At 48.8% G+C, this 15,000-nt stretch overlaps 2 protein-coding genes across 3 annotated transcripts in view; both read right to left on the reverse strand.

Moving 5' to 3' along the window:
* Positions 1-15,000, reverse strand: part of LOC121714956 (tripartite motif-containing protein 16-like) — a 964,796-nt gene that overhangs the window by 823,584 nt on the left and 126,212 nt on the right. The gene's annotated exons all lie outside the window — the stretch shown is intronic.
* cux2b (cut-like homeobox 2b) overlaps positions 1-15,000 on the reverse strand; it is a 36,721-nt gene that overhangs the window by 8,121 nt on the left and 13,600 nt on the right. Inside the window, 11 exon segments of the mRNA XM_042101513.1 lie at positions 1,342-1,507; positions 2,954-3,879; positions 4,590-4,631; positions 4,996-5,097; positions 5,722-6,456; positions 7,120-7,219; positions 8,567-8,615; positions 9,128-9,186; positions 10,742-10,933; positions 11,442-11,537; positions 14,079-14,127. Coding sequence (XP_041957447.1) covers positions 1,342-1,507; positions 2,954-3,879; positions 4,590-4,631; positions 4,996-5,097; positions 5,722-6,456; positions 7,120-7,219; positions 8,567-8,615; positions 9,128-9,186; positions 10,742-10,933; positions 11,442-11,537; positions 14,079-14,127 — 2,516 coding nt within the window.

A 15,000-nucleotide genomic window follows, 5' to 3' on the forward strand; every position in this document is an offset into this window, starting at 1 on the left:
AAATAAGTCTTGCTTTGTTTGCAAAATTGCCGTGGTTGTAAATTTTTGGTCTGCACATAGATATTGACTGCAAGTAGGCTTCTGTAGAGAAGAGAATGGTTTTATAATGCGCTTTGGGAATGTGCAATTTGACATCAATCAGTAATAAGTCATCAATGATCCTGTTCAACTGGTACAGAGTCCCTAAGGACCCCAGCTGGTCTGAGCACTAAGTCCCTGAGAATCCCAGCATGTCTGAGTACAGAGTCCTTGAGGACCTCAGCAGATTTGAGCATAGAACCCTGAGGAGACCAGCAGGTCTGAGTACAGAGTCTGAGGACCTCAGCAGATTTGAGCATAGAACCCTGAGGAGCCCAGCAAGTCTGAGTACAGATCCCCTGAGGACCCCAGGATGTCTTGAGGACCTCAGCAGATTTGAGCATAGAATCCTGAGGAGACCAGCAGGTCTGAGCATAGAGTCTCTGAGGACCTCAGCAGGCAGGTCTGAGTACAGATTCCCTGAGGACCTCAGCAGGCAGGTCTGAGTACAGATTCCCTGAGGACCTCAGCAGGCAGGTCTGAGTACAGATTCCCTGAGGACCTCAGCAGGCAGGTCTGAGTACAGATTCCCTGAGGAGCCCAGTACTGTAGGTCTGAGCACCATTGGCGGCCCCCAGTCTCCGTTGAGCAGGAAGCATAATAAAGCCTCCTCTCCTTTGCATGAGAAGCGGTGGCTAGAAAAGCAAACACTAAAGCTGCCCTATCAGCTGACTGGAACAATTCATCCAGAGTGCTTCATGGAGCTATTTGATTATGGAAACAGACATACAGTGGCGACAGCATTCTGTAAACGCACCATTAGTTCCTTTGCTCATATCTAAGATAGGTAGTGGCTGTAGTGGCTGGTAATGATGTTTGTGCGTTACTGCATACTGTATGCGGAGGTAATTTTATGTTTGTGTGTACTGAAATGTGTTTATGTAAAGTGGCCATATACATGAATATACAGTGTGTGTGTGTGTGTGTGTGTGTGTGTGTGTGTGTGTGTGTGTGTGTGTGTGTGTGTGTGTGTGTGTGTGTGTGTGCGTGCGTGTGTGCGTGTGTGCGTGTGTATTTATTTGTGTGTGTGTGTGAGAGTGCGTGTATGTGCGTGCAGTATGTACAGTATGTAGTAGTATGTACTGTAGTATGTACAATATGTGTTTGTGCACGTATTTATGTGTGTGTGTATATGCGTTTATGCATGACTGTGTGTGTGTGTGTGTGTGCGTTTGTACAGTATGTGTTTGTATGTGTATGTGTGTGTGTATGTGTGTGTGTGTGTGTGTGTGTGTGTGTGTGTGTATGTGTGTGTGTGCCTACCCTGTGTGTTGGTGTGGTTGGGCAGCTGACTCAGGCCCTGTCCCAGCTGGTCCAGCAGCCACAGCTGCATGCGGATGAAGGGCTCGCGACCCTTCTGGGTCAGCTTACTCCACGGCTTGGGACGGGACAGCATGTCACTCACACTACCCTGAGACAGACCCAGGACCTGGACACAGAGAGAGGCAGGGAGGGAGGGAGAGAGAGAGAGAGAGAGAGAGAGAGAGAGAGAGAGAGAGAGAGAGAGAGAGAGAGAGAGAGAGAGAGAGAGAAAAGGAGGGGAGGCAGAGAGAGGAAATATATATGTACCAGTATTATATGTTTTTGAGTAGGTAGTTCTGTAGACAACCATCCTGCACAAGAGAAAGAGATTATTCATTTAGTTTCAAACACGCTAAAGCGTCTCATCACCACATGTCCCTTCCACAGAGATTAGGGATTGCTACACAGAATGACTGTGCTAAAACACCAAGTAATAACAACCATTTGCATGCAAAGTGTTGGCACAGGCAAATAGCTCCAGCGCACTCAAAATGAAAGTCATTTGTCTTATTTCAGTATTCATTAACAGGGTTAATGTAATGAGCTTTGGCATGCATTGGTGCATCAAACATAATGCAAATAGGAACTCACACTTCAACTGTTGGTGGTGGAATAACAAGAGGTTTACCTGTCACTCTACTCATCGCCACTAGAGGGTGGCAAAGCATAGCTTATAAGTTACAAGACAACTGATGCTTATAACAGAGCCGTAAACGCTCTGGCTTATTAGTTACAAGACAACTGATTGTTGAGATGGCTACCTTTTATCTCCGGCTCCACTACTGAATGATGCATCGCAAATATTTCTAAAATGTTCAATTTGACCGTTTGACCGGACTAGAACTGACACTTGACTGTTTAAATACTGCACTCACTGATGCAGTCCTAGCAAATAGTCCTAGAAATAGTCCTAGAATTGTTGAGAGAATTGCTTTAAAAAGCTTAGACGGTTTATCATGTTGTTAGTTGCTTTGGCTAAAAAATGTGTCAGCCAAATGTAATAGTATGTAATGTAAAATGTAATGATTCTGACGGAAAACAATGAAAGGTAGAACACTGTAATATAAATCTCACAGCAGTGACTAGTTTCACGTACATTCCATTTCAGAACCTGGATCCACCCTGGATCCACTTTATCTGACACTAGAAATATGGTACCTAACCTCACTAAAATGGTCGTGTTGTTCTCCCTTTAAGGACATGTTCACATAGATCTCTGTTTCTCGAGGTCACCGAGTACTGTTGGTACAAAACAAAAAATCGCTGCTACCTAGCGCGAGTTACTGCAACCAACAGTTAGAGAAGCCAGGCAGCTACAGTACTACACTCTGGGGGCATGAACATGTGGCAGCTACAGTACTACACTCTGGGGGCATGAACATGTGGCAGCTACAGTGCTACACTCTGGGGGCATGAACATGGGGCAGCTACAGTGCTACACTCTAGGGGCATGATTTTAAAGATGCCCCCAAAGTCTCCTTGAAGACCTCAGAAGGTCTGCTGTCTCCATCCCACTGGTAGGGGTGAACCAGCTCCTCTTAAGAGTTCTCTTTGGAGGACCTGGCTGTCTCACCTTCTCTCCGAAGATGCGCTGGCAGATGCCGTTCTTGGCCAGCTTCTCCTTGACCTGTCGCGTGAGCTCGATGGTGTCCACCTCGCGGTACATGTACATCTCGTACTGCTCGGGGGTGAGTGGTGGGACCGTGGGCTTGAGGGTGCGCGGGATGTACGCCGGGTAGTACGGCACGCGGCTCGGACACGAGCCCTCGCCGCCGCCGCCCGCTGACGCCTCCGGCTCCACCTTCACCTCCACGGGACGGCCCCCTGGCGGCCCCGCCCCCACCTGGACTCCTCCTCCCCCCACTTCCTCCTCCGCTCCGGACGTGTCGTCGCCTGTGGGCGGGCCTTCGCCGTTCTCCGAGCGAGGCCAAGGGCGGGGCACGGGGGCGTGGCCAGAGGACGAGGAGGAGGACACGGCGGGTGACGCGGAGGTGAAAGGTCGCGAGATGGCCCCCATGATCCCCACCACTCCTCCTCCTCCGCCGCCACCTCCTCCTCCTCCTCCGCGCTCGGCTGACCAGTGCTGGTCGAAGTACGTCCCGGCCTCGCCGATCTCCGACTTGACCTTGCGGATGATGTTCTGCACGAAGGCGGCGGGTGACAGCACGCTCAGCGGCGTCTGCGGGCAGCCGATGCCGCCGGCGCCCACGCACACGGGCACCATGCCACCCTCCTCCTGCTTCACGTAGGCGGGCCCCGGGCCCTGCAGGGCCTTGGCGGCGTCCTGGAGGCCCAGTCCAAGTCGCTCCGCAGCGGAGGAGGAGGAGGAGGAGGAGGAGGTGCGTCCGCAGGCCTCCATCTCCAGCAGTGCCTGCTGCTGTGCCTGCATCTCGCGCCGCGCCTGCTCCAGGATGCCCTTGATGGTCTCGTCAGAGCCGCCGCTACTGCCACCGCCACCACTGCTGCGGCCGGACGAGCCACCGGTCAGCTTACCGTCACCTGCAGATACACACACACACACACACACACACACACAGACACCAATCGATAAGATATCAATCATGGACAAACACAAATACATACATACACACACACATACATACACATACATACACCATGACACCACCATCACCATGACACTCACTCTCACAGAGCACCTTACCTTACCTTACTATGCACAGAGAATCACAGGCTCAGTCCCTGCCTCAGTCATTGCAAGCGCCTCAAGCTTAATCACCCCTAAGCACACTATGTTGATACTGTTTTAGACTTGATTTAGATTTAGTGTTATTTAGTATAATTTGTATTTAGTATATAGTTGTGTTTTTATATTACATACTTTTATTACTTTTTCTGCTGTTAGTGCATGTTGTTTGTGATGTCTGTATGCTACTGAGACCTTGAATTTCCCCTTGGGGATCAATAAAGTATCTATCTATCTACACACACACACATACAACATAGAGATATAAACATACACACACAGACACACACACAGACCTGTACTTCACTAAGACGGCAACAACAGACAAAAGCAGGACGGACCAAAAGATAATATTCCTTATCTACCAAGTGGGGCTACATGCCCACCACATTTCAGGTTTGACAAAACCTATATGACTGCAAGTGCTAGCAGTAGTCCCAATATTGTTCAGATAAACAACATACACTTATATACACATGTGCATGAAAAACAGGGGTTCACAGACCTTTACCAACACTCCAGGGTCTGACACTGCATACGTACCTTCCTTAAAAAAGAAGGATTCACAGCAATTAACTGAATTTCAAAATCCAGTTTTCTGATAGGCTTTTTAAATGAAGTGATTCATCATGAATGAATTAATGAGCAGAGATGCCGAGTAATTACTGCTCAGCATAACCCACAGACGTTAGCGATTAGCCTCCCATCATCACAAAGCAGATACAGCATGCTCTCAGCACACAGGGAGAGAAACAGCCGTCTCAGAGCAGGGATACTCTCAGCATGGGCACCGGACAGAAGGTGCTGACACACACACACAGACGCACACACAGACGCACACACACTCACAAACACATGCACACACACATGTACACAAACACACACACACACACACACACAGGCACACCCACCTCCTCTTTGAGACTGGATCTCCTTCTTGGCCTGTTCTAGAATGTTCTTGATGGCCTCGTCTGACCCAGTTTCAGGAGTTCGGATACGAGGAGTGATACTCCCTGCCAAGGAGAGAGAGAGAGAGAGAGAGAGATGAAGAGAAGGAGAGACAGATAGAGATAGGAAGGGAAGGAGAGAGTGAGAGAGGAGAGAGAGAGGAGACAAGGAGATAGAGAAGAAGAGAGAGAGAGAGACAGAGAGAGAGAGAGAGAGAGAGAGAGAGAGAGAGAGAGAGAGAGGAGGGGTGAGGTGAGTGGGCTGCTTGATCAGAAAACAGTTCCAAGGCTTTGCCATTTGACTGCTAGATCAATGGCAGCCTTTGAGAAGTTGGCATGTGTGGAGAGGCTGCCGTGTGTGTGTGTTTGCGTGTGTGTGTGTGGAGAGGCTTTCGCGTTCGAGCGGCACGGCGTTCAAAGACGCAGAACCAAGCCGAGAAAACAAAGTTGAAAGAATCACAACAAACACGGGAGAGAGAGAGAGGAAGAGAGAGAAAGAGAGAGAGAGAGAGAGATAAAGAGAGAGAGAGGAAGCTGGTGCCAGAGTTGAGCTGAACTGGGCCTCTGAGCCCCCGGATGAAAAGGATCCGGAGCTCCACCGGCACCAGCCCACTGGGTTTGGGTCCATCCGGACTATCCGGCTGGTGAGATGTTAGAGATTTTAGCCGGCCAGTCGGACCGCCCACTTACCTCTCTGCCGGACCTGGATGGTCCTCAGCGCCAGGATGTTCTGCTCGTCAGACAGGAAGTGCTTCATCTTGATGAAGGGCTCCTTGCCCTTGACGGTCAGCTTCCTCCAGGGTTTGGGCCGGGCCAGGATCTCGCTGACCGACCCCTGCGACAGGCCCAGCACGTAGTGTCCGAACACGCGCTGCCCAATGTTGTGCTTCAGAAGTTGCTCCTTCACCTGGTAGGCGATCTCTGATGTCTCCAGCTGGTCATCCTCGTTCCCGCCCACACTCGAGCCCCCGCTCTCTGATTGGTCGCTGGGCATGCCCGTCTCACCCGTCCCTGCCCCTGCCCCTGCCCCCGCCCCCGCTGACGCCTGATTGGCTGCAGACATGAGGGCGGCTTTAGCGGCGTAGAGGGCAGAGGGGAAGGCCATGAGGGGTGTGTGTGTGTGTGTGTGTGTGTGTGAGGGTGTGTGTGTGGGCGCGATGGAGGCGGCACCGCCGCCATCTTTCTTCAGGAGCGGAGACAGCAGCTGGCGCTGCAGAAGCTGCTCGCCGGAGAACGGAGACACGGAGAAAGGTCGCGAGAGGTCGTGGGCCGAGGAGGAGGACGAGGAGTTTCCGTCCACGGGGGGCGGGGCCGGGCTGGAGGAGGAGCAGCCGTCACCCAATAGCGGCCTTTGGGGGGAGGAGTAAGACCCGGGGGGCCGGCTCAGGTCGTTTGCAGACTCCTCTGATTGGTCCTCATCTACTGCTAGAAAACCAAAGAGACCAAAACAACCTTTACGGAGTGCAATTCAGTCCACCTTTACAGAGTGCAATTCAGTCCACCTTTACAGAGTGCAATTCAGACCAAAAGTGCTTTTGTGTCTGTGCTCTAGGCCGTCCTTATTAATAAATGGTAAATGGGCTGCATTTGTAGAGTGTTTTCGTCCAAATTTATGCTCCACACTTTATGCCCACCAACAATTTCACACACACAGACACACACACACACACATGCACACACACACACACGCACGCACGCACACACGCACGCACGCACACACACACACACACGCACGCACGCACGCACGCACACACACACACACACACACACACACACATACACCGGTGGCGAAGGTGCCAACCTGCATATCGGGAACAGTTTGGGATTTAATGTTTTGCTCAAGGACACTTTGATAAGGTGAAGAGGAACCAGGCTTGGACTGTTGCCCCTCTATAACATCATCACAAAGCTTTCAAATGACACTCTCCCAATATTACACAGCCTAAGACTGAACTTGCAGAGTTCATGTGGAATTAATATGCTTAAGTTCTTAATATATCAAAGTTAGTAATATGTTATTAAGTATATTAATATTATTATTAATACATTGCTATTACAGTAATATGTTTCAGCTTGTCTCCAACCTACCATTGGTGTGTAACACTCTGGCTTTGTCCATCAGATACTTATGAGAGGGCAGGAAGGCCTCTTTGTCTAGAAGTAGTGCTTCTGCAGCCTTAGCAGACTCCTGATAAAGCAAACACAGCGAGAGAGAGAGAGAGAGAGAGAGAGAGAGAGAGAGAGAGAGAGAGAGAGAGAGAGAGAGAGAGAGAGAGAGAGACACATATGCACACAAACATGTGCATACAGACATACGCACACACACACATGCACACACACACACACACACACACACACACACACACACACACACACACACACACACACACACGAGAGAGAGGAAAAGGAGAGATGAGAGAGACAATAAGGGAAAATAACACAGTAACGCTTGAACACAAACACGCACGTACACACACACACACACACACACACACACACACACACATATGCACACAAACACGTGCATATACACACAAGCACACATACAGACATGCATGCACACACACACACACACACACACACACACACACACACACACACACATATGCACACAAACATGTGCATACAGAAAATACGCACACACGCGCACACACACACACACACACACACACACACACACACACAAACATATGCACACAAACACGTGCATATACACACAAGCACACATACAGACATGCATGCACACACACACACACACACACACACACACACACACACACACATATGCACACAAACATGTGCATACAGAAAATACGCACACACGCGCACACACACACACACACACACACACACACACACACACACACACACACACACACACACACACACACGTGCATATACACACAAGCACACATACAGACATGCATGCACACACACACACACACACACATATGCACACAAACATGTGCATACAGAAAATACGCACACACGCGCACACACACACACACACACACACAAACACACACACACACACAAACATATACACACAAACACGTGCATATACACACAAGCACACATACAGACATGCATGCACACACACACACACACACACACATATGCACACAAACATGTGCATACAGGCATACGCACACACACACACGCACACACACACACACACACACACACACACACACACACACACACACAGGTAGGCAGTTAAAGTGAGATTAATCAATGCTGGTGGCTGAGCTCATCTACTTTATGGCTGATGGTTAGTGAGGCATCCCCCCACTCTGCCTCATTGGCCGCGCTCTCCTGCAGCCGCCGCAGCGATAGCAACAGCAGCCTCCGACAGCTCCGAGCTGAACTGCAAAACTGTTTCCACCCTGCGTTGCGCTCGTGAATCTGACTGATCTGCCAGCCACCCGGCTGGAAAGCCAAGGCAAACAATACTGCGATATGATTAACAGTTGCTCAATAGCAGCTGCTCCAGTCAGGAAACTCAGAGCCGGCCAGAGCCGGGATGGCGTCTCACCTGGTTTAAGCTGCCATTTGCTGATGCCAGTTTCATCGCTTTCAGGATGCTGCGGACGGACAGGAAAAGACAGAGTACTTACTCAGGAGATTTACTTCAGACAAAAGAGCACAGTTACTCAGGAGATTTAGTTCAGACAAAAGTGCATAGTAAATCAAGAGATTGGCACATCAAGAGGCACATCTTTATATGTTATAACAAAAAGCAGTACAATCACAAGAACAACAGGGTAAACAAAGTCAATACTCCAATCTCCCCATTAGTTTGTATGTACAGAAAAGAAAAGTGCTAAGCCAAAAAGGCTGGTAGCTAACAAGAAAGCAGACTAAACCATGATATTGACAGTGGCTCTTCGTCCCTAGCAAATGTCACGTCAGAAAAAAAATGGGCAAGGTAAATAAATATGTTTATTCATTTTGAGTGAATCTTGTGGACGATGTGTCCTATGTACAGTGTTTTGAAAACAAAATATTAAAGTAAACAGATATACATTTTTTTGATGATAAACAAAATATTCCAATAAAATCATAAACTTCAGGGTAGAGTTCAGTGCATCTTTACCTGAGCTCAGTTTTAATCTCTTCGTAGTCCCTCCGAATCTGCAGCTTGGCTTCTAATCTCTACACACACAAACACACAATCATGTTATAAACACAAGACACACACACACACACAATGAGTTTATAAACACAAGACACACACACACACACACACACACACACACACACACACACACACACACACACACACAATCAGTTTATAAACACAAGGCACACACACAAACACACAATCATGTTTATAATCACAAGGCACACACACAAACACACAGTCATGTTATAAACACATGGCACACACACAAACACACAATCATGTTATAACCACATGGCACACAAACACACATTCATGTTATAATCACAAGGCACACACACAAACACACAAACAGTTTATAAACAAGAGACACAGAAACACACACACAAACACACAATCATGTTATAAACACAAGGCACACACACAAACACACAAACAGTTTATAAACACAAGACACACACATAATAAAATATAAACACAAGGCACACACACAGACACAGATCCTACAGATGATTGTACGGCAGTGGAAATATATACAGTACACTGATCTGATCTGATCTAATCTGTGATGGCACATGAACATGAAACATACATACTGTATCAACTATAAGATCAAAGGAAATATTTGATTAAGATGTAGCACTCTTTCTCTCTCTCTCTCTCTCTCTCTCTCTCTCTCTCTCTCTCTCTCTCTCTCTCTCTGTGTGCATGTGTGTGTGTGTGTGTATGTGCAGACATCCCAAGTCTCCCGGAAGTTCCGGGAGTCTCCCGCATATTGATAGCGGCTCCCTGACGACCGCAAATTAGATAAAATCTCCCGGAATCTATAGTGAGCGATCAAGAGCGTGCATGCGAGACCATGTGTGCATCTGAGTGTAGCGTGCACAAGACGGGAGAGAGAGAGAGCTGGTGGTGCTTGTGTGCCTGAGCGCATCCAAGACAGATAGCATCCCGATTGGCCTGTTTCGCTAAATCAACCAATCAGTTTTCAGTGTAGGCGGGCTTTCATCTATTTTCTCCCGAACTTAATTAATCAGTTCAAGGAACAGGAGCGTCATGGCAGAGTCAGTGCCTCAAAAAAAGGAAAATGTAAGACGCATTTCAAAGTGTAGGCTATTGTCTCATAAGAGTAAAACATAATGATAGGCCTAGTCTTGCACGCTGCATTGTTTGTAACAGTGAATTTAGCATTGCCCATGGCATGGTTAAATGATTGCAAAAGACATGTTCAGGCGAGTTTAACAAGTGTCAATTTATGTGCATATTATTCAGGCCTATACTAGATGGCTAGTTGCCAAGGCTACATGAAAAGACCAAACTACCAAACTACCAAAATCTACATATTTTATTTTTTTACAATTTCTATCTAGGCCTTCCTTATTTGGTGTACTGACTAGACATTATTGAACAATTGAACATATTAATCTGTATTTAAGTAGGCTAAAGTTTTTTTTTTTTTGGGGGGGGGGGGGGGGTTGGGGGGCTTTGTGATACCTCCCTGAAATGACTTTTTGCAGGTTGGGATGTCTGTATGTGTGTGTGTGTGTGTGTGTGTGTGTGTGTGTGTGTGTGTGTGTGTGCACTTACCTCTATAGCTTCTGTCTTGTAGGCCAGCTGGCGCTCCAGCTCTGCGACCTGATTGGCCGATGCGTCCTGGACTTCCTGTAGAGTGAACTGAAGCCTCTGGACGTTCTCCAGCAGTCGGAGGATTTCTCTGTCCTTAGCAAAGAGAGCCACCTCCAGCGGGGACGCAGAACACTCATCCTTCTCCCCCCTCTCCTGAGGGAGCCAGCGAGAGAGAGAGAGAGAGGAGAGAGAGAGAGAGAGAGAGAGAGAGAAGGGAAGATGGAAGGAAGGAGGAAGAAGAAGAGGAGAAGAGAAGGGTAAGAGTAATAAGAGAGAGAAAGCGAGAGAGGGGAGGAGGAGAAGAGAGGAGGGATGGAATGGAAAGAGAAGGATGAAGGGGTGAAGGATGAAGAGTGGCAAAGAGTGTCTCTTTTAAATCTCCACATCAAACCTGTGTGTGTAGATGAGTTTAATCAGGCAGCCTTAGAGATGGTTAATGAGGTGAACTGGGCTACACTGCTCCCCGAGACAGTCCTGCTGCTTCACACAGCCCTCAGAGATGGACACACGCACACACACACACACACACGCACACACACACACCACCCACACACATACAGGCACAGCACCAATGACAGTCCCACTACTTGACAGAGGTTACACTACAATATGATGAGATGGTGTGTGTGTGTGTGTGTGTGTGTGTGTGTGTGTGTTGTACCTTTCCCTTGGTGTCCTGTGTTGGGCAGCTGGTGGTCTGAGAGTTGGTCAGCTGCTCCTTTAACCTCTCCACTTCCCTCTGAGCTATCTCTGCTCTCTGTGGAACAGAGGAGAAACATTACACACACACACACACACACACACATACACACACACACACACACACACACACACACACACACAAAGCCCTTCCACCTCCCTCTGAGCTATCTCTGTTCTTTGTAGTGTAGAGGAGACACATGACAGACACACAGACACACAGACACACACACACACACAAACTCTTCCAGGTTTTGTCTCTCAATCTGTCATATACTCCAAGCGAGCCAGCAAAAACCAAGATTTATACACAGCTATAAAATCTGAGCTGTCAAACACACCAAATCGTACTGAGTCTGAAATGAGAAAGTAGGCAATTTGTGTGTCTGTGTTGTGTGTATCTGGATGTGTGTGTGTATGTGTGTATGTGGTGTGCGTGTTAGACTAACTCAGCAACATGCTTGTGCACTCAAACGAGGAAACAGGTGTGCGTGTACACACAGACACAGACACACACACACACACACACACACACACACACACACACACACACACACACACACACACACACACACACACACACACACACACAGACACACACACACACACACACACACACACACACACCACACACACACACACACACACACACACACACACTTCTTAAAGCTGTGCTTCTGAGAGCTCATCAATCACTGTTATGTGAGATTACAGGTGTTCAAAACCAGCAAGAGGAGGAAAGAAGCAGAGAGGAAAACGATAGAGCACGGCTGGTGGGAGAGAGAAAAAGAGGTAGAGAGTGAGTGATGAAGAGAGAAAGTGATGGAGAGAGAGCGCCATGGAGAGAGAGAGACAGAGAGAAAGAGATGGAGAGAGAGTGATGGAGAGAGAGTGCCATGGAGAGAGAGAGTGACAGAGAGAAAGAGATGGAGAGAGATAGTGACAGAGAGAAAGAGATGGAGAGAGAGTGATGGAGAGAGAGTGCCATGGAGAGAGAGCGAGAGAAAGATGGAGAGAGAGAGAGAGAGACTGAGAAAGAGATGGAGAGAGAAAGAGAGAGAGAGTGGGGCTGAGAAAGAGATGGCGAGAGAGAGAGAGAGAGAGAGAGAGAGAGAGAGAGAGAGAGTGGGACTGAGAAAGAGATGGAGAGAGAAAGAGAGAGAGAGAGTGGGCTGAGAAAGAGATGGAGAGAGAAAAGCAGAAAGAGAGAAATAGATGGAGGGAGAAAGAGAGAGAGAGAGAAAGAGAGAGTGGGACTGAGAAAGAGATGGAGAGAGAGAGAGTGGGACTGAGAAAGAGATGGAGAGAGGGAAGCAGAAAGAGAGAAATAGATGGAGGGAGGTAGAAAGAGGGAGAGGTGTGTGTTGTTTCTCTGGTGTGTGTGTGTGTGATTGTGCTGAGATGACTCCCTGCACTTTTCTTTCCCAAACTGTTTACCTGCACCGCCACACACCAGCTCCTAATTAATGATTCATTTTCAGAGCATTTATCTGAGGGCTGCCAGTGCCCGACCAGCCAGCGCCAACGCGGGAACAACAGAGCGAGCGGACGAGTGAAGAAAGACAGAAGAGACAGAAGAGACAGAGCGAGCGGACGAGTGCAGAGAGAGAGACAGAAGAGACAGAAGAGACAGAGCGAGCGGATGAGTGCAGAGAGAGAGAGAGAGAGAGAGAGAGAGACAGAGCGAGCGGACGAGTGCAGAGAGAGAGACAGAAGAGACAGAAGAGAGGGGAAATCACTGCGGAGGAAGCAATCAGGCCGATGAGGTGGCAAACAGCTGCAACACTTCCCCACGTTACCCCTCTCCTCTCTCTCCTCTCCTCCTCCCCTCCTCTTCTCTCCCTCCTCCTGTCCTCTCCTCTCCTCTCCTCTTCTCTCATCTCCTCTCCATTCCTCTACTCTCCTCTCTCTTCCTCTCTTTTCCTACACCCAACTCTATCTCCCTCTCCTTCCCCTCCTCTCCTCTCTTCTCCTCCTCTTCTCCTCCTCCTCCTCCTCCCCTCCTCTTCTCCTCCTCCCCTCCTCCCTCTCTCCTCCTCTTCTTCTCCTCCTCCCCTCCTCCTCAGCTCCCCTCCTCCTCCTCCTCCTCCCCCTCCTCCTCTTCTCCTCCTCCTCCTATCTCCTCCTCCTCCTCCTCTCTCCTCCTCCTCCTCCCTCCTCCTCCTCCCGGTTCGTCTCTGCAACCCTGTGCTCTTCTCCTCCTGCATGAATCACACTCAGCGGTCGCCCGTCCACCGCTGTGCCTGCCCCAGTGCAACCCTGGGAAGGTACCTAATCATCGTTTCTGAGGGGTGGGGGGGTGGGGTGGTGTGGTGGGGGGGGGGGGGGTTCAGGGGGGCGTGGGCTGGGTGTGTGGGGGGGTCTAATTAAAGCACAGGCTTGATTACAGGGATGATTATCTTAACGAGAGAAGAGCTCAATCAGAGACAGACCAGAGTACCCCCCTCTATCACACACTCACACACACACACACACACACACACACACACACACACACACATACACACACACAATTACATACAGACATATACATGCAGAGAGATGTAAACCCACATAGACACACACACACACACAGACATACACACAAACACAAACTTACCTGGTTGGCTTTTTCCAGGTTTGAGACCAGCAAGCCAATTTCTTCCGCCCTGAGAACAAAACATCACATATTTTAGATAAACACACACCACACACACACACACACACACACACACACATACACACACACATACACACACAATCCTCAACAGCCTCCCTCACACTAAAATACAACGTAAGCACAAACTTTCACATTTTAAATGTCACCCAGAATTCATGCCCACCCACACATCCATTGAAAGGCAGACAAACACACACACACACACACACACACACACACACACACACACTCACAGTGAGTATCCCTCATGTTTTTCACTCTTTTGTTGATCCTGCAGAGCGGCACACGCTCTCCAGTGGAAATCTCATTTGAATAGAGTTAGTGTTGCAGTGTGTGTGTTGGTATGTGTTCTCATGCAGTGTGTTTGAAGTTTAACCGGCTCTTAGGGAGCGGAGCTTTCATAAGGGAGGTGTGTGTGTGTGAGAGAGTGGGGGGGGGGGGGGGGGGTCACAGGCATAATGTGTGTGTGTGTGTGTGTGTGTGTGTGTGAGAGAGTGTGGGGGGGGGGGGGGGGGGGGTCACAGGCATAATGTGTGTGTGTGTGTGTGTGTGTGTGTGTGTGTGTGGGGGGGGGTGTTGATTAAACAGCCACATCTCTCAAGTGCCTCCAAACAAAGACGTACCTTAAATTAGGCACGGTAAACATCACAGAGCAGCTCTCTATTTCCCTCTCTCTCTCTCTCTCTCTCTCTTTCTCTCACACACACCTCTCTCTTTCTCTGGTATACACACCTCCACACAGAAAAACACAAACACACACACACACACCATTCCGCATGCCGAGAGGGTTCCTAGTCATTGTGCCATTTCAACTGTCTGTCAGACTCAAAAAGTGCTCAGACTCTAGAGTTACCTCTCAGTG

Source organism: Alosa sapidissima, chromosome 8, assembly GCF_018492685.1.
Source record: "Alosa sapidissima isolate fAloSap1 chromosome 8, fAloSap1.pri, whole genome shotgun sequence".
NCBI classification, from domain to species: Eukaryota; Metazoa; Chordata; class Actinopteri; order Clupeiformes; family Clupeidae; genus Alosa; species Alosa sapidissima.